The 20,658-nt window shown below is 33.0% G+C and overlaps 1 protein-coding gene across 2 annotated transcripts in view; it reads left to right on the top strand.

Annotated features, from left to right (window-relative positions):
- Ten-a (Teneurin-a transmembrane protein) overlaps window positions 1–20,658 on the top strand; it is a 621,367-nt gene that overhangs the window by 178,852 nt on the left and 421,857 nt on the right. For both annotated transcript variants that reach the window (XM_072535236.1, XM_072535235.1), the window contains exon 6: window positions 18,442–18,806. In XM_072535236.1, the coding sequence (XP_072391337.1) occupies window positions 18,442–18,806 (365 nt within the window). The remainder of the gene's footprint in view (window positions 1–18,441; window positions 18,807–20,658) is intronic.

Genomic DNA, 20,658 nt, shown 5'->3' with positions numbered 1-20,658 from the left:
TAAAATGGATCTGATAATAGGATTTATTACTTACTTACTGTAAAGTGAGTTGTGTTAACATTTATCTCTTATCATTTTTTATCAAATTTACCTTTAAGTCTAAGTACCAAGTAAAAGACTGTAAATGTATATCAGAAAAAATAGTTTACATAAGAATTAAACTAGATGCCAAAGGGAGGTTTAAATCTTTGTAAGTAGGTATATTTAAAAGTATACCTACATACAAAGATTGAAACCTCTTTTTGTGATACATGGTATACAGCCAGCTGCAGGAATTTATTTTTCTTGTGAAAGATGCTAAAGATTTAGATGTTATAATAATTTATTCGTATATAATATCATCAGAGAGAAAATTTTGCCAGCAATATTTTCGACTGGTGTGAAAGTTTGTTGCCTGGCCATTTTCGCGAATAAAATTTTGACAGTTAAATCGCGAGAAGTCATTCGAGTGATTCTGTAAAAATTTCATAAGCGAAAATTGCCAAAAGGCAACAACTTCAATAAAAGCAGAAGAAAATTATGCCAGTAAATAATTTTCACTCCAATGATATTTACCTTTTCTTTTAGCTCAAAGGTGTTATCTCTTTGGTCTTCAAATAGTTTTTCTAGATATTCTTTCCACCTTCTTATTTTACTCTGTGTGTCCAAGATGATGTTTCCGTCAGAATCAGTTATAGTTCCTTTTTGCCTTCGTGTTAATCTCCCTGTGAGTTCTTTAACTTTCCTATGTACATTGTGACTATGGTACTTTGACTGCAGAATCTCAATTTCTTCACATCGTCTTTTTCTTTCACTTCTCTGATTTTCGTTCTTATTAATATATTTATGGTTTTATATTTGAATTGGTCATTTTTGGCTTCTCTTCTCTCGTCCATTAGTTTCAGGATCTCATCTGTCATCCATGATTTTTTCTTCAGTAATCTATCTTTCTTTAAGTGTTTATCCTTTACATTTTGCACTATTTCTGTAATATGTTTGATCGTTTGTTCTTCGTTCGATTCGTCTCATTGCAGTCACTTGCTCGTTTAACGTGGCTTGGACACTCATCCTCCTATTAAGGTCTTTCAGCATACGTAGGTCGTATGATTGTGCTTTCCTGTTCTGCACTGTTTTGAGTTTGACTCGAAATACTCCCACCAGTGGAACGTTGTCTGTCTACAAGTCTGCTCCAGGATAAATCTTGATAGATGTAAAGCTGTTTCCGAATCTTTTATTTACTAAAATGTAGTCTATTTGATTCCTAATAATTCTGCCGGGTCTGTCTTGAGGGGATTTCCACGTGTATAGCTTGCGAGGCGGTAATTGGAAGAATGTTTTGGTGACAACTAGTTCTGAGTCTTCTGCGAATTTTTCTAGGAGGTCTCCTCTCTCGTTTCTGACTCCAAGTCCATGTGCTCCAATGTACTGTGTCTTATCTCCAGCTTCAATCTTAGCAATTAAAAACGCCCATAATGATGAGACCCTCCTATCGAGGAATTTTCTGTATGATACTGTTGATGTTCTGATAGAACTCAATACCTTCTTCCTCCTCTTTGTCTGTAGTCGAAGCATAGACTTGGATGATGTTTATATTAATAGGGTTGGCTTCGACTTGTAGTAACATCACTCTCCATTATTGACATTCCCAGCAAAATTCTTGTTCGTATACCTTTTAGAGATCAAATAGAGATCAAATAGAGATCAAAGAGACTGGACTAGTCTCTTTTAGTGTTATATATAATTTAGTTTATTTAGTTTATGTATATATATATATATATATATATATATATATATATATATATATATATATATAAGCGGGGATCCTACAGCTTCTGCCGCTTCCCGCATTTCGATCGCAATCTTTTTCTATCTCTCCAGGTGTCTTCATCAATGGCTCTATCTTTCATGGTTTCCATAACACCTTGTATCCAAGACTTGGCTGGTCTTCCTCGTTTCCTTCTATTACTTGGATTGTATTCCATAGCTCTTTTTGGCCATCTGTTGTCGTCCATCCTCTGTACGTGTCCATACCATATTAACTGTCTAGTTTCTATTCTTTCAGAAGTTGTATGTACTCTATCTGTTTTTCTTCTAATTTCAGAATTAGGTATACGTTCTACTCTTGATATACGGCAAGCTCTTCTTAGGTAGTCCATTTCAACCGTGTCAACTTTTTTCTTTCCTTTTACTGTCATTTGCCAACATTCTGCTCCATATGTAAGAATGGGCTCTACAATTACTTTGTAGATAGTCATTTTAGTTCTCATAGTAGCTTTGTTGGACCAAAGTATCGAATTCAGAATTTGAACACTCTTCCTGCCTTGTTGCACTCTATAGTCTATATCTCGTTCCGTTGTTCCTTTACTGCAGATAATACTTCCCAAATATTTGTATTGGTAGCACCTTTTCATTTGTCTAATTTCCAAATCCGGGTCTTCGTCTTCATTGCCTATTCGCATATATTCTGTTTTAGACATATTCATACTCATCCCCCATTTTTTGTATTCATCTTTGAGCTTTCTAAGCATATAATCTGCATCTTCTTCACAGCTTGCAATTAGTACTTGATCATCTGCAGAGAACAGCGTTGTCAGATAATGGTTGTTAAGCTTCAACCCCATTCCCGCACATTTTTGTCTCCACTGGTGCAGTGCTTCTTGGATATATATTTTGAATAGGGTGGGGGAAAGACAACATCCTTGTCTCAAGCCTTTAGTTACTGTAAATACCCTTGAGAAAGTATTTCCTGTTTTTACAGTGCTTTGAGGACATTTATAGATGTTCAGTATTGCTTTTAGATATGTTTTACTAAGGTCCGTTTTCGTCAAGACACTAAATAAGAGTTTTAAAGGAACTGTATCATACGCCTTCTCCAGATCTATAAATACCAGATGCGTAGGGAGGTTTCGAGCTGTTCGTTTTTCAATTACTTGTTGAAGGGTAAATGTGTTGTCCACGCACGATCTTCCTGCTCTGAAGCCGCTTTGTTCTTCAATTTCTTTATACTCCTCTTCTATTCTTCTTTTCAATATACGACCATATAACCTTCCCAGCGAGCTAGTTACGCTAATGCCTCTATAATTTCCGCATTCTTTTCTGTCTCCCTTTTTATAAATGGGGCTAATGTGGGCCAAATTCCAATCGTCTGGAATCGTTTGGCCTTCAATTAAGCATTTATTAAAAATATTCACTATGCTTTCCAAAAGAGCATCCGGTCCATGTTTCACCAACTCGATGGGAATGTCTCCAGGCCTGGGTGCTTTTCCATTTTTCATTTGTTTCAATTCTTTTTTCAGTTCTTCTTTGTTTATCTTATGCACCTCTGAGTTTTCTGTCATTGAGATATGGTCAGGTCTTTCCATAAATTCGTGCCTACTTTCTGTTAATAGCGTTTCGTAATATTTTTCCCACTTTTTATTTTGAATCAGGTTTATATTTCCCTCATCTTTTCTTTCTTTTCTAATACTTTTTATGAATTTCCAAGCTTGTGTCACTTTGGTTCCTCCTAAGCATCGGTCCATCTCTTCGCATTTCTCTTCCCACATTTCGTTTTTTCTTTTAGTGACTTCCTTCTTTGCTTCCCTGTTGAGTCTGCTGTAAATTCTGCGGTCTTCTGAGTCTTTCGTGGATAGCCATGTTTGATAAGCTTTTTTTTTGTCTTTAATTAATTTTCCTACTTCTTCGTTCCACCACTCAGGATTTTTTCTTTTGTCAGCTTCTTCGTACCCCAATGCCTCTTTGGCCGCCTGATGAATGCAATTTTTTATATCTTGATATTCTTTTTCGGCTGTTTCTCTTCAAGTTAAGTGAGTTAGTTTTGAGGCTAGTCTAAGTTTGTAGAGGAATTGTACTGATTCTTGTTTGAGGCTATCAATATTATATCTTATCTTTGTGGAAGCTGCTACCTTCTCCTGTTCAATTTTGTTCTTGTTTACTTTCCTGTAGTGTATGGTTATTTTTGCGACCACCATATAGTGGTCAGATCCGCATTCGGCACCACGATACACCCTTACGTCATTTGTTTGGAGCCTTTTGTTTTCTGGTTGGATGAGATAGTCGATTATAGATTTTATTTTTTTCTTTGGTTGTTCCCAGGTAAATTTATGTATATCTTTGTGCTGATAAAATCCATTCATTATTTTAAGCTGTAATGTTTCACAAAGATCAATGAGTCGCTCTCCGTTGTTGTTTATTTTGTCTTCACCATATCTTCCTACCACATTGTCTTGTAATTTTTTGCCTACCCGAGCATTGAAATCTCCTAATAGGCATATTTCTTTGGATCGGTTTACATGGGTCAACACGTCAAGCAATTTGTCATAGAATTCATTCTTAACTTTTGTATCAGAATCGTCACTAGGAGCATATACTCCTATTATTTAGGAGTAGAGTGTAGGAGATTTAGTTTATGTATTCCAACAAAAATAAAACAAAAAATTATGCCTCAGTCCAAGTCCCACATTTAATGGATATTATTATGAATCTTATGCTAATAAGAAAAATTGATTAATGTTCGCAATAATTAATAATCGCAATAAGTATATGCCATAAGAAAATAGCTTCAGAACAATAATAAGAAACCGTTATGGGCCCAGCTTTGTTTTATATTGTTAAATGGTTGTTATCAAAGTAATAAGATTGTGATTAATTATCTCATTTATTTTATATTGAAAGAACCGACGAATTAATCCACCATACTAAATTTGTGGCTTTCCGTCTTAAGGCAAAATCAGTAAAAGTCGTGCTAAAAAGAAACACTGACACACCTTTATTAACGAAATATTGTCCTCTTTATCCTTTTCATTGCACATAATTTATCTTCTCTTGACAACACCCCGATTTGATCCAGTTTACGATTCAAAATTTATTGTGAATTTCGGCAATAATTAGTCGGAAATTGCGAGACAATGTTGCTTTGTAAGCTACACAAGGGTATAATAATCGAGCCGGGATCAAGGTATATTTTCGACAAGGAAAGACAAGGAAAGACAATGTTGTAATCATCTCTTCTGTTCTCTCTACAGTCAGCGTTTTTCACCGCTCCCTGCTGTTATTGAAGTAACAAGGGTTTTACTCTTAATGAAAAAGGAAATGATTGTATCGTTCGGAGTGGATCGGGAAGAATTTAAAAGTGAATTATGATTTTTGCTCGGAGATATCATTACAAGATTTCTTTAAAAGTCGTTAACGCTTGTAATTAATCTACTTTTGGAAGGTTATCTCGATTAGACCATGCACTTTGGAAAAGATCTGCCAGATTATCCCTTTAACCAATACAGCTGAGTCATTTTATAGCTGGTTGGTTTTTATTTTTAGGTAATTTTACTAGACACTCTTAATCTTTGATTTATATATTAACGAGTGTTAAAATTTTTTAATATTATTGACATAAATTCAGTTGATATAAGTAATTTACAAAAAAAAAGGTTTTTTGGGGAGATCCTTAAGGCTTGTATTTTTTTAAAATTCGCCCAACGAGAGCATAGTGTCAAAAAGAATCTATTTTGAAGAATCCACAGATGAAACAGAAATAGGAATTATCAAATTTGCTATATTATGACTAGATGTGTTAATAATAACTGTCTGAAGCAATACGTGCATCTTAAGTTGCCTAATATAGTCATTTAAGAATAGCAGCGTGGATAAGTGAATGTAACCAATACTACTTTATGGAATCTTGATATTAATAAAGGCCATAAAGTACCGATAGCGCTCCCGCTGGGAGGTTAATCATTTTATTTTTAATTGGAGAATAACTTTAGTAATGGGGGCATTAGAGTGCTGGTTTCTAAAATTGGAAAATGTATGTCAGGATGAGTTAGTGTTTCATTTGAGTTGGTTTATCTAGAGAGAGATCTTTTATGTCGTATAGTATTTGGCTTAATAATGGTTGTGTGCAATCTTCTTGTGTAGGGTTATTGGATTGTGGGGATTGGATAGCAGGTAGTTGTGGTTTAAGAGTTTATTGATCCTTAGAATATAAGCAGTTTTATGTCCAGTCGGATTACATTTAAAACATTTTATTTTATCGGTTAACAAGATTACTAGGTAACTATTGTTATAAAAGAGTAGTACCAATGAGGTGTTGAGCTTATAATATTCAGATGGTAGAATGATGTATACTCGTCTGAAGGATAGAATATAACTATACTCATGACTTTAAATTCTAGCTTTGATAAAACGAACTGGAAACTGGAGCAGAAGTACCAAATCCTTTAAAGCAGCTTCAATATTGTTATTAGAAATTGACGGACGAAGATATAAGATACAAATCTTTTTTGTACGATGTAACTAATTACTTGAAGGTTGCATCAAATTCTTTGATTTTAAAAACAGGATTTTTGCTTTGTGAATAACGGTTTCATTGCTATTTAAACATATGCTTATTCGAAAATTAGATATTCTAGAGACAAAACGTATATTTATAAGACTGACGATATTAGCCATAACTTTAAAATAATCAAAATATATTAAATTTTTCACTGTAATAAGGGTAATATCTTATTTCTTGTTTAGACAAATAGGTTTTGGGGATGATCTTGCAGACGAAACGTAGGAGGTGGAAGTACTGGACTTCATTCTAGTTTTAATTTCTGTAGAATTACTGTTATTGGTGTTGACGATGTAGACAAAGGCAATCTTTTTTCCACTTATAGTATTAGTCCTAGTCAGGAACTAGACAATAGTCCATTAAACCTCTGTGTTACTGATTTGTGGAAAAGTCAGTGTTGCTTATGAACATAATCTTTAAAAAATACTTGATAGGGACTAATGAGCCCCGAAGAAATTCCTTTAAACCATGCATGAACAGCTTATATACACTAGTTATTAGTTCTTGGTAATTATTACTATTATTACTGATAGAATAGAATAGAAATATGCTTTACTGTCACTGAAAATTATTGAACAATTTTATGGACAAAGCTAAAAAAAATCAGTTAAAAAGTACAAAAAGTATAAAACAAAATCAAATATAATAAAAAAACAGAACAATACAATTTTAAATTAGTAAAATTATTGTATCACTTACATAATTTGAACAGACAACAACAAATGAGACAAATTGTGGCCAGTGCTTGAGACACCCAAATGTAATTATAAACAATACTAATTTTGTTTCTTTGTTATACATTAAGAAACTCGTCAACTAAATAATATGTTCTTTCAGAAAGATAGATTTTTGTCATCTTACGAAACTTAATGAAAGATGTTGCGGATTTAATTTCTCTTGGAAGGTAATTATAAAGTTTTTTTGCACTATATAGAATAGAATTCTTTACTAGCTGAGTGGACGGGATCGGTAAATAAACGTTACAATCCGAATTTCTAATGGAGTAGCCATGATCAGGTCTATCGGGAAAAATGTTTAGATGCTTGCGAATCAAACAAACCGTTTCCAAAATAAATAAAGAAGGAAGCGTCAAAATTCCGTGATTTTTGAAGTAGGTCTTGCAATGAGTTGTTTGTTTGAGACCAAATAGATAACGAATTGCTCTTTTTTGCAACTTAAAAATAGTATCAAATTGGGCCGCTGTACTAGAATCCCAAAATGGAAGCCCATATCGAAGATGGGACTCGAACAATGAGAAATATGCCATTTTGACAGAAGATAAATTTAGTTCCTTCGAAACAGATCTTATTGCAAAGCAAGCTGAGGCTAGTTTCTTCCTTAAGGAGTCAGTATGCAAGGACCATTTAAGATCGCTGGCGACAAGAATACCTAGAAATTTCACGGAATTAACGATACTGATTTGGCTCTCATTCAAAAGCAAGGGTTGAATGACTCCTTTATAAGATAATGCTACTGTCTTATCTACGTTAAAGCTAAGTAAGTTGGAGTCTGACCAAGCCTTTATTATAAGCAAATCAGCGGTTATAATTGAATGAAGCGTTGAAATATTAGAGCTGCTCCAAGTAATACTGGTATCATCAGCAAATAGAAAAATTTTCCCTCTAATTTTCAAGTAAGTGATGTCATTAATGAAAAGTAAAAAAAGAATGGGACCTAATACTGAACCTTGCGGTACTCCACACTCATTGTCTTTACAACTAGATTCGGTGTCTTTTATTCTAACCAATTGTTTCCTACCTACCAAGTAAGTTTTGAACCAATTCAAAGACACACCCCGAATTCCATAGAAAGTTAATTTTTTTAATAGAATGTCGTGATTTACGCAGTCAAAGGCTTTGGAATAGTCGCAGAAAACGGTGGCGGAGGAGAGGTTACTATTTAGTGATAGATATACCTCATGTAACACAGAAAACATGGCATCACTAGTACATTTATTAGACAAAAAGCCGAACTGATTTTGCGATAAAATATTATGTTTAAGGAGAAAGGGCATGATAAACTTATTTCTTCGTCACTACACTTGAAAACTAACAAAACTCGTTTATACTTCGAGCGGTATATGTATTTATGTTCAGACAAGAACCTATACTCGCATTAGCCCCCAGACATTACTTCACTGATTAACATATATAGTGTGATCATTGACATTAAACATATATCATTTATTTAGATGATGTTGATCACGATAGTGTGTCTGGGCACCGTAGAATTAAATATATTTATATAAATCTTCTTCTTCTTCTTCCTTTTTGTATTTAGGCATTAAATCCTGTTTCTTCTTTAATATTAGCCTCCTAAATTGTGTAAATTATCGCACCATCTTTTTCTTGGTCTGCCAATACTTATCTTTTGTGTGACTTATCTCGTGCTATTCGTACCTACTATCCTATCCTCTGCCATTCTACTAACGTGTTCGTTCCACTTGTGTTTTCGTTTTGTTACCCATCCATTTATGTCTTCTTTATTGCATGCTCTTCTTATTTTTTCGCTTCTCTTCCTATCCAACAGACTTTTTAAAGATATTCGTCGAAGTATTTTTATCTATATTGTTTCTAGTAGTTGTGTCGTTTTAGATATGTCAGGTCTTGTCTCCGCCATGTATGTTAATATATGTTTAAGTGCTGCTTTATAGATTCTTGTTTTTGTGTCCAGTCTTAGGTGTTTGTTCTTCAAGATTGTGTCATTAAGAGATCGCGGCGGTTTACTTGCTTTTAAGCTTTGATGTCGTACTTTTTCTTCAACATCTTAGTAACTAGTTATATCGATTCTCAGATATCTAAACCTTGCTTCCTGCTTTATTATTTTCTCATCAATTTTGATTTTACATCGTAGTGGGTATTTAGATGTTGTCATACATTTGGTTTTTTTTTCTGCTGATATTATCATATTGTATTTCTTGGCTGTTGTATTGAAGATGTGTGTTAATCTTTTTGGAGCTCGTCTTCTGCCTCGGAGATTAAGGCGGCGGCGTCTGAGTAACATAGTATTTGGATTTCTTTGTTTCCCATTCTGTAATCATGACCTTTACGTACTGCTAATATTATTTCGTCCATTATTATATTAACAAGAAGTGGGCTTAACAAGTCACCCTGTCTGACTCCGCTTTTTACTGGTATACACTGTGTGAGTTTTCCATATATCTTTGCCTGAATTCCATTATGGAAGTAGATGTGTTTCATGGTTTGTATAATACTGATTCGTATGTTTCTTTTACACAGTAGGTGTAAGACGTCTTTGACTTGGATTCGATCGAAAGCCTTTGTCAGGTCTATAAAGCATAGATATGCTGGTTTATTGTACTCGATGGCCTTTTCTGTGATTTGTGCTAGTACATATACGGCGTCTACGCAGGATCTTCCGGATCTGAATCCTTATTGTTCATGTGATAAAGTTGTTAGGTTATTGATTTTGTTGGTTAGGATTTTTGTGGCAAGCTTAAGTGCGGTGCTCAGTAGATTTATACCTTTAGAATTATTGCGGTCTTTTGTATCTCCTTTTGTGAACATTGGTATCATTATATTGTTTCTCCATGCGTCTCGTATCTTGCAGTGCAATAATAGTTTTTGTATAAGTTTTGTCATCTATAGGGCTATACTTTTTTCTCCGTGTTTTAGAAGCTCGTTTGCTTGTATTTTATTGTATTTCTTCAATTCTGCCATTTTTTATTGTTGGTTTCTTATGAATCTCCATATTTGTTTTGTCTACCGTAGAAGTCGCTTTCCGTCCTTTTTGTAAACTGTTCCCAGTGTTCATTTTTTGTTCTTATTACCAACTGCTTTATTTATTTAAATGAAAAGATAAAATAAAACCTAAATTAAACCATATATAGCTATAGACTAATATGTTGACTAATTCTTCTCATGTCAATATGAACGAGATGATAGCTATCTTATTTTTTTACTTAGTTTAGCTAGTATTTAAAACTTGACAAACTTACACAGCACCATAAAGAAGACGTTAAAACTCCCTAAACCGTAACATAACAATAGTCGCCAGATTGCCGTCCCATAATTAGACTAGATTAAGTTAAGATAATTAACCAAATTTCCTGTTAATGTAGTAGATACGCACCGCTGTACCATGCGTCTGCTATATTTATGTTAATTATTAGCACATATATGTTGCACATTTTAATAATCCCAATTTTAAGTAGTTAGTCATTTTAACCAAGACATTGTGAACCAACACTGACTATTGTTACATAAAAATGGAAACCTATTCCGCAACTTGAAGGGTGAGCTTCTCACCGTCAAGGTTACAATAATTTTTAAGTTGTAAGAAAATATTTATAATGAAAACACACAATTTAAGTATTTATCAAAAATTAGAAAGCAATATTAATTATAAACTTATTATATAAAAATATAAATTAATCTTGTATTTAGATTTAAAAATATCTTTTCAATAATTTTATAATTAATTCTGTTTCTATAAAACAGCACAAAATTGGATTAACATTACTAATTTCAAAAACACTGAACAGCATGTTGTATAGAAGAGCAGACATTGATACATATATGTAGATTAATTATAACGGCAAAATTACCACAAAAGCTCACTTCAAAGCAAAAGTAAAACTTATATAATTACTATGAGTATATGAAACTAATATAACGCATTTATAAATATATACTGTGAATACGAATTATGCTAATTGCCAATTAAAAGTTACGTCCAGCAAAACTTTATGAGACAGCGGTTCCATTGTATTAGATGACAATATTCACAACATTATAATAAGGTTCGTAACTGATTTGTCTCAATTTAGGGAATTATGTATCTTTAAATAAATCATATTTTTTAGTTTTCTTAAAATTAGCAGATTTTTGTATTTGTTACTTAATTTCTTCTTCTTCTGGTGCACTTCGTTACTAAAGGTTTGCGATCACTACATCAAAATATTCTCTATTCTGCGCCAGTCTTAGTAATTGTGAAACGTTCATGCCCGTCCAAGTTCTGCCATGAAGCCATGACATGGCTCTTCTGTCTACTCCTCTTCGACCTTTTATCTTCCCTTCAATTATTATTGGTAGCAGATTATATTTGTCATTTCTCATTATTTGGCCTAGGTACCTTCTGTCCTTAATTGTTATTTTAAGTTAACTCTCTATTTATGGTGTTTAATACTGTTAGATTCGTAATATCTTGTGTCCATGATATTCTGAGAATTCTGCGATAATGTCACATTTTAAGAGCTTCTAGCCATCTCATGGTATTTAATTTAAATATCCAGGTTTTAACTTTTAACAAATAGACTGACCAAACATAGCATTTCATACCTTTAATTTGAATGTCTAGGCTTAGTTTTAGGATATAGATAATTTGCTTTCATTTATTGTACATGTTCCTAGTCTGTTCTATCCGTATTTTTATTTCTATATTTAAATCCCACTTATCATTTAGTACTACTCCTAAGTATCTGAATTTGTAAACTAAGTCCAATTTAGTGTTATTTAGGTTAATGTGACAATTAATTTTCATCGGTATTGTTAATTACCATTACTTTAGTTTTTTGAAGATTTATTGTCAGTCCCATTGCTTTACTTGCATTATTAACTCTGTCTTAATGATAAATGCAACACCATATTGTTAAGGACAGATATTTTCTCCTCCAGAGAAGTATGTAACATGGTCATCAGTTATTAGTCTTTCTGTACCGGGCCATCTTACTTTGCTCAATCCTAATATTTCAATGGTATTTCTGCTCATTTCTTAAATTACATTATGGACCTTTCCTGCTCTTAGTAGGCTTTGAATATTTCATGTTCAAATTTTTATTGATTTTTTTAGTATAGCAAATGCGGAGAACCTTTGCTTCATTTAAGAAGTGCCCGTACTCAGGACCATTGTTGATTTTACTTGTCATGATGAGTAATTTTCTTAACATGATCATAAAGGTTCTTTAATTCAGTAGTTTCTTCTTGCGCTCTGCAACCTAATACCGTTTACCTTATTGGATATTTCGCCTTTAGAGTTGATTTCTTCTTCCTCTCTTTCACCTTTTCAAGAAAGCTGTTGATAGATTAAAAGGGGACCATTAATACCGATGGTTGTTCGGTCATTATATATCACCATATCTAGCTGCTTTCACTTAGTTTAGCCTGTAGACCATTGCAGTTACCCGGTGTGTGGTACGTGGAGCCATAAGTGAGATTTAGATGTCTTAATGTCCGGTGACCGACACCGGTGTTCAATTGCATCAAAACATTTTTAAATAAACGATTCAAGACGAGCAACTTTGAGCATCTGGCTGCTTTTAAACACCGTTTTATTATCAAAAATAAGTAAATGGAAAAAAAAATATTTTATTCCTAGCTCACCTCTTTCGGCTTACACAGACATCCTCAGAGCTATGGTCAAGTTTATAAACCACCACTGCTAATTAGAGATCTCATTGGTGAAAAATGCAAAAATTTTTCTTTAAAAGTTAAAAATCTTAGACCGAAATTTCTTAAAAAAATCATCAAGATATCTTATTAGGCTCCATAAAGAACACTTATAAATATCGTTCATGGTACGTGTGTGACTATCCGATGGTCTGGATGGAGTTAAAGTGGCAGACAGAACATGTAGGAACCAATACAGGCCTTTAAATAATTGGTCAAAAAATGACAACTGACATGTGTCATGCATAGAAAATTAGCATTATTTTAAAAAATTGTTAAAAAATTAATATCTAAAATAAAATGAGAAATGTATCAAAGACTGTCTAAAATTAAATTAAAGTACATAAATCTCGGTTTGAGAAGCATACATCTTAAAATTGACTGAAAATCAAAAAAAGTTCAATTGATGAAGTTATACCTGAAACAATAATTCAAATTATTTTATTTTTTAATTCAAAAATTATTAATTATATATATATATATATATATATATATATATATATATATATATACATGTGAAAATTTAATGAAGTCAATGGATTTTGCAAGTAAAAGGGTATTGTTGCCTGGAATGGTGTAGAAGTAAATTAGATTACGGTCCCAAAAGCAAAACGGCCTTAAAAAAATTAAACAGCATACAATCTGCAGCTTTGAGATTAGCACTGGGTGCCTTCAGGACTAGTCCTATTGGTAATATACAAGTTTTAGCGAGAGAACAACCTTTGTATACAAGACGCCAATAATTATCTCTAAACTATATAGGTAAAATATCAGCACAGAAACAAAATCCAGTATTTTCTTAAATTTGCGGTCCCAGTGTTGGTTCTACGAGACAAAAAAAAACTTGCCTTGTAGAACGACTAAAATATTTTCACTTTGATATGGATCAGCTAAGGAGATCTCTACAAGTAAGTGTAAATTTTCCACTGCGGACAATCTAACCATTTATCATTGAACTAACCCTCACAAAATTCCCCAAATCAACTATAAACCCGATCATCAAACACTTGTATATCTACACTACACTGTAAGTTATATCTCATTATCCTTATTACCTTTAAATCTTCAGTGATGCCTTTAAAACTCGTGACAAATATGCTGCTGCATACTAGTGTAAATTCTATATCCACAAAGACTCATTAAATGCCTTATTAGATGTAAAATAACTATACTCTACAAATCCAATGTTTTCAGCAATAAAAAATGAGTTAAATATAATTTAATCATCTCGAAAAGAAGATGTGGATATGACTGGAAATTAGTATGAACAACTTAGGAAATGCTAGTGGAATATAAATTTAACGGTCTATGGAATTTAACGATACCTATGGAATTGGTACAACTGAGGTGAAAGCCGATCTTGCTGCTTTTAGGTCCTTTCTCACTTCGGAAAGAATTATTCATCTACAAAAATTAAGAAAAAGTCACCGAAACTACTATTCCGTTGCCTAAAGAAACCTCAAATTATTTTAGTGATGACAACTTTAGCATGGTTCTGATTAAAATTCGTTCTATAAGATATAAAACAGATAAATTATTTTGTTTCTAAAGAAATTAAGATATCAGTCGATAGTCGCGGTTACCAGGCACTGGCTTGAAGTCAACGAGCCTTTTTTGTAGAAAAATATACCACAATTGCTAGGTATCATCGTCCAAGTTCTCGTAGTGGCACCCTAATTATTTCTACAAATAATGATTTCTCTCTTATAACAAAATATGACGTTCTGTTAAATAAATCCTTTTTTTTACTGGTTTATAACATGAATCTTAATCTATACGTTCTTTTCATTTATAGATCACCTGATTCTTCCAGGGAACTATTTTTTCAGAACCTCTTTAATTTGTTAGACAACCTGCGTAATAAAATCAGAAAGATTCTATGCGGTGACTTTAATATTAATTACTCTGTTGCTTGTGCTAGCCAACTATTCTTCGTCAATATATTCGAATCGTATGGTTTCACAATACACGTTAATTTTCCTAAAAGAATTACTAAAACAACATCTACCATAACTGATTATATTGTCTTAGATTTCTTACCCCGTGATGTATACTCTACAATTATTAATGTAGGACTATCCGATCATAAAACAGGATACTTAACATACAGGTTAAGGTGACAGTTGACAGAGACAATGCCAATGTTTAGGTAGGATTTTTTTTTGTTTAGAACTTTCCTAAATTACAAAATTTGTTCTTGGCTTTTGGGTGGCACTTTTCCCCTATAGACGTGGACTATATATCGTCCTATCTCTTTGTTACCGTCACTTTCAAAGGTTGTAGAAAAATTGGTAAAAATCCGAATGATGACTTTCTTACAAAAACACAATTTACTTTCTTCCTTCCAATTCAGTTTCCAGTCAATAAAAAGAACATATGATGCCATCTTCGAATTCATGGAAAAACTATACTTGGACTTAAATAACGATTATGTTGCTGCCGCAGTTTTCTGTGATCTATCTGAAACCTTTGACTGTGTCAATCACCAAATACTTCTTAATAAACTTAGGGTTTTAGAGGCACTGCTCTAAAGTGGTTCAGTTCATACTTGGAAGACAGATGCCAATCTGTATCAATCAATGAGCGTTACTCTAGTAATATTTTTATTAATTGTGGAGTACCTCAAGGCTCTGTCTTGGGTCCTATTTTTTTCTTAATATATTTTAACGAGATAACTAACCTCGACATTAATGGCCGGTTTACTATATTTGCAGATGATACTACAATTTTATGGCAAAATAAGGACTCTAAGGTACTGAACAAGATTATTAGTAGTGATATGCTAAAAATCTTAGAGATTAATTTTTCAAAAACCAAATTATTTTTCTTCTAAGAATGATCAAAACAACATTACTCTGGGCAATAAAGGCATTTGTTCTGACACCGTAAACAAATTTTTAGGTCTCTATATTGATATTAAACTTAAAGTTGAGCAACACACTGTATGTTTAAGCAAAAAGATATCATCGGGTTGCTTTGCGGTCCAATCAGTTGCTCACTATTTAGATTTCAAGATTGCAAAAAGTGTTTATGTGGCCCTCATTGAATCTAATTTGAGATACGGTATTGCCTTTTGGGGTAGCTGTTCTCTTTATCATTTCAGTAGAAATTTTATGCTACAAAAGAGAGCGCTCAGATATTTATGTAAGGTCAAGTTTGGTACATCATGCAGGCGTCTGTTCCGGAAACATGGTATCTTGATACTTCCTTGCATGTATATCCTTGAATTAGGGTGCTTAATTTTTAAAAACATAAAGAGGATATTCGGAGAGATTCCCCTTATAACACTCGTCTAAATTATGTTATTCCACTTTCAATTTTCTCTCCTACATTAATTAAAAAATCATCTTTTATTTACACTGGTAAGAAAGTTTACACATGCCACTCGATAATAGGTCCTCAAGCAATATTTTTGTATTCCGAAGAGCAATGAAGAAGTTTTTATTATCTAAATGTTACTTTAGTATAGAGGAATTTTTTGAGGACAGTTGCGCGAGTTGATATAATATATATATATATATATATATATATATATATATATATATATATATATATATATGTTTTAATTATGGAAATTTTATAATTAGTATTTTAATGTATCTTGTACCTTGTTTGTACTATACCATGTTGTGTTTTATAAATGTAAATTCATTTGAAAAAACAATAAATTTCTCTCTCTCTCTCTCTCTTTCTCTCTATAATTTCAGTGATTTTTTAGATAGGCTTGTCTGTATTTCCAATAAGGTATTTCCTTTAATTACAATTAAGTCAAAACATCACAAACTTCACTACTGTACATTAAAAAATTTACTACCAACGTCTTTGCCACTGAATATATCTCCAAGTACAGAAGAACCTATTCAAAAATTATCAAAATAGCTAAAAAAATGTATTATCAGAATCGTCTGGGAAGCTTTAAAAATGTTGCAAGAGAAACTTGGTCCATAATAACCGATCTTCGAAATAAAACTAACACAGCTCAAACATTTTCTCTTCCAAACCCTGAAAATCTCAATGAATACTTTGTTAATTTGAGTAAAAATATAACATCAAATATTTTGTCACAAGAAGATGTTACTTCAGATCTCCCCAATTCAAAAACGTCTTAAATTCATTCTTTATAAGGCCAGTTGATAAATCCGAACTGATCCAAACGCTCAGTAGTATCAAAAGCAAATGTTTCTGTAGTACTGATGGACTATCCATAAAAATGTTCTTAAATCCTTTAAAAATGTGTTAGACTCACTAATTAACGATTTCTTTGACCAAGGTATATTTCCAGAGTGTTTAAAGCCACCCATAATGATTTCTCTTCACAAGGGTGGTGAAAAATCAAATGTCTGAAACATAGACCTATTGTCTTACTACCAGTCCTATCCAAAATTATTAAGACATTAATTAAAGGTCACTGTATGAATGTATGGTAGGACTACTGGAAAAATGCTGGAACCAAATTAAACGAAATTCCTGCTCTTGTCAAGACCATCTTAAATAATTCATTCAATAGAAGAGACCAAGTAATAATTAACCGACTAAGAATTGGACCTACTGCACTAACCCTTAAATTCTTAATCAGAAAAGAATCCTCGCCAACCTACAGAAACTGTTCTCTCTAATCAACGGTGAAGCATATTCTGATTGATTTCCAGTACTACGAAGAAGAAAGACTAAAATATGAAATCTCAGGTGACATCAAAAACACCTTAAGTAATTTTCGAAATTTTCGAAATTTTCGAAGCCATTTTGTTGCTTCTAATATGACAGGAAAGATTATATTCACGTTCAGAGCATTTGTGAATAGCTGCTCCGAAGATCTAATTTAGGGTGAAATACGTATAAGCGGATACACAGATGCACTATACGTGAAATCAAATTTTAACTGTCTTTTCTTTTTATTTCGATTTACTCTTTATGAGTACGAGAAACCAATTCGCTAAAGATTTTTGCTTAGTTAAGGAGATATGTTGTGGAATTCAATTTTAGATTCCCTATGTCCCTAATAACATCTTTATCAACGTCTGTTGTGTCTTGCAATTCTTAGAAGGCACAGATTAAAGCAGAAATCTGAATTGGTTTCGAAAATTAGTTTACGGATTTATTTATCAGATGTCGCTATTGCGTCTAGATCGAAGCCATTTTATAGTTGCTTCTAATATGGCAGGAAAGATTATTTTCACGTTCAGAGCGTTTGTGAATAGACGCTCCGAAGATCCCTTTTAGGGTGAAATACGTATAAGCGGATACACAGACGCACTATACGTGAAATCAAATCTTAACTGTCTGTTCGTCTTAAGTATTAAATTATTTAAAAGTATTAACAATAAATAAAAATTATTTATGTTTATATATATATATATATATATATATATATATATATATATATATTTATTTATTTAATGTAAATAAATCTAACTCTGGTAACTGTATTTTACTTCACTAATAACCCTGCGTGGTTGATATGGATTATATGTTTTTAAATAATAATAAGTGGAAATTGAAACGTCGAACGTTAGTTAAAAATGTAATTTTTATTACAGTCAATTGTGGTTTAATCCCATACAAATAAACATAATATTTAACTTATTTATTTGCCATAAAATATTTAAAATTAAAAACCATCTAATCAAAAACATAAAAATTTTTAAAGATTATATATGTGTACTTGTTTGTATTTCTACGATATTCTGTGTATATAAAATATTTAACTCTGTCTTTTTTTTTCAGATTTTCCCGACTTGCCTTTGATATCCGAGTTAAAACTCTCTTACGACTATCGAACAACTCACAAGAGCGACGTCCTTGATTCCATATCGAATTCTTACGAAGGTACCAAGAAAATTCTGGCGGACTCCGAACCTCGCGGCCCTTTCTACATTCCACACAGTATTAAAATTGATTTCGAAAGACAGTTGCCGAATGAAAACTCTAACAGGGACTCCAGCACGGATTTGCCTCATCCTACTCTGGACATCGGCATAGAGCGAGAGGAACTCGATCACGTGATTTCAAAAAGGGAGGCGGAAATTGAACCGATGATGGTGAACGTTAGTTTGTTGCATTATCTGGATACCGGGAGATGGTTCTTGTCGGTGAGTGACTGGATTTTTATAGATGGCTTTATTGGGGAGAAGGGCTTTTTTCGATTAACTTAAGGACTATGTTTGTCTCTCTTAGTTTGTTTTGGATTAAAAGATCCATTTTACGATCTAGTCTAAACATTTTCCGTGGGCATAACATAATACAATATAAAGTGGAATATTTCCTGGGGGAAATATAAAATGCTTAAATATAATTGGTGTTGTCAAAAAAACAAAATACAGCCCCATTAGTTATAATAATCTTTTCAATAGGAATAAAAATTATATTATTTATAAATTAAACCCACGACCTATAAGAAAAAATAAGCAATAAGATCACTATTTTCGAAACAACCTTTGAATATTCAATTTATAATAAAATAGGAGATACATAAAAACATGGACTTTTAAATAAATGTAAAAGATAATAATACTTGTTTATATTGGTTATTTATAATAATATTTAATACTGGATACATTTTTTCCACATTTTTGGAAATAGTCTTTTTTGAAAATGATTTCCGGAGTTGAAATCGAAACATCGAACAATAGTAGTTAAAATGTAGTTTTTATTTAAATTAATTGTAGCTTAATCCCTTCTTCTTCTTCATGTGCCTTGTCCGTTCCGAACGTTGGCAATCAACATGGCTATTGTGACTTTGTTTACGGCAGATCTGAATAGTTCAGCAGATGGCAATCCGAACCATTGCCGCAAGTTTTGGATCCACGAGTGTCTTCTCCTCCCTGGACCCTTTCTGCTGTCTATTTTCCCTTGAACGATCAGCTGTAGTACTCTATATTTATTATGTCTTATAACGTGACCCATGTATTCCAACTTTCTTTTCTTTATACTTATTCCTACCTCTCTCTCTTTACCTATTCGGCGTAGTACCTCTTCGTTGGTCACGTGCTCAGTCCAGGATATACGTTATATACGTCGGTAAGCCCACATTTCATGTTGCCGTCATTGTCCACGCCTCCATTCCATATAACAAAACCGGGAATACATAACATTTCAGAAGTCGAATTTTGAGAGGTAGGGTGAGGTTTTTAGAGGTGAAAATTTGCTTCATGCTAGTGAACGATGCTCTTGCCTTTTCTACTCTTATACGTATTTCTTTCGCTTTATCCCAATTTGAGTTAACTGTTGTTCCCAAGTAGATGTACAAATCCACGTGTTCAATTCTTTCATTGTCTAATATCAGTTGCTGTGGTGGTTTTTGGGTTTTGCTTACTAACATCCATTTGGTTTTTGTGATATTTAGTCTGAGTCCGTATTGTGCACTTGTTTTTTATATCTTACTCATTAGGCAACTCAGTTCCTCCATGCTACTTGCTAGAATCACAGTGTCATCAGCATACCTTGTTATTAATTATTTCTCCATTTATCTTTATGCCTGCTGTGCTTTACTCCAGCGCTGTCTTAAATACTTCTTCTGAGTATATATTAAAGAGAATAGGAGACAAGATACAGCCCTGTCGTACCCCTTTCTTGATCTCAATTTTATTGGTCAATGTAGATCCTACTTTCACTTTAGCTGTTTGACCCCAATAGAGACTCGCTATTGTTCGAATGTCTCTGTAGTCGACTCCGATCTTATGGAGAACTTCAATTATCTTTTCGTGCTTTACGTTATCGAATGCTTTTGCGTAGTCTATAAAGAATATGTACATGTCTTTTTTCATATATTTGCAGCGCTGGATGAGTACCTGTAGACTAAAAAGTGCTTCTCTTGTCCCAAGAGAATTCCGAAACCCAAACTGCGAATCTCCAATGTTATCCTCGCATTTTTTGCTAATTCTGTTGTAAATAACCTTGGCGTATGCCTTCGAAATGTGGTTAATGAGACTTATCATCCGATGT

Source organism: Diabrotica undecimpunctata, chromosome 6 (genome assembly GCF_040954645.1).
Source record: "Diabrotica undecimpunctata isolate CICGRU chromosome 6, icDiaUnde3, whole genome shotgun sequence".
Lineage (NCBI taxonomy): Eukaryota > Metazoa > Arthropoda > Insecta > Coleoptera > Chrysomelidae > Diabrotica > Diabrotica undecimpunctata.
The sequence above is the reverse complement of the archived record's forward strand: the minus strand, read 5'-3'. Positions and strand labels throughout refer to the sequence as shown.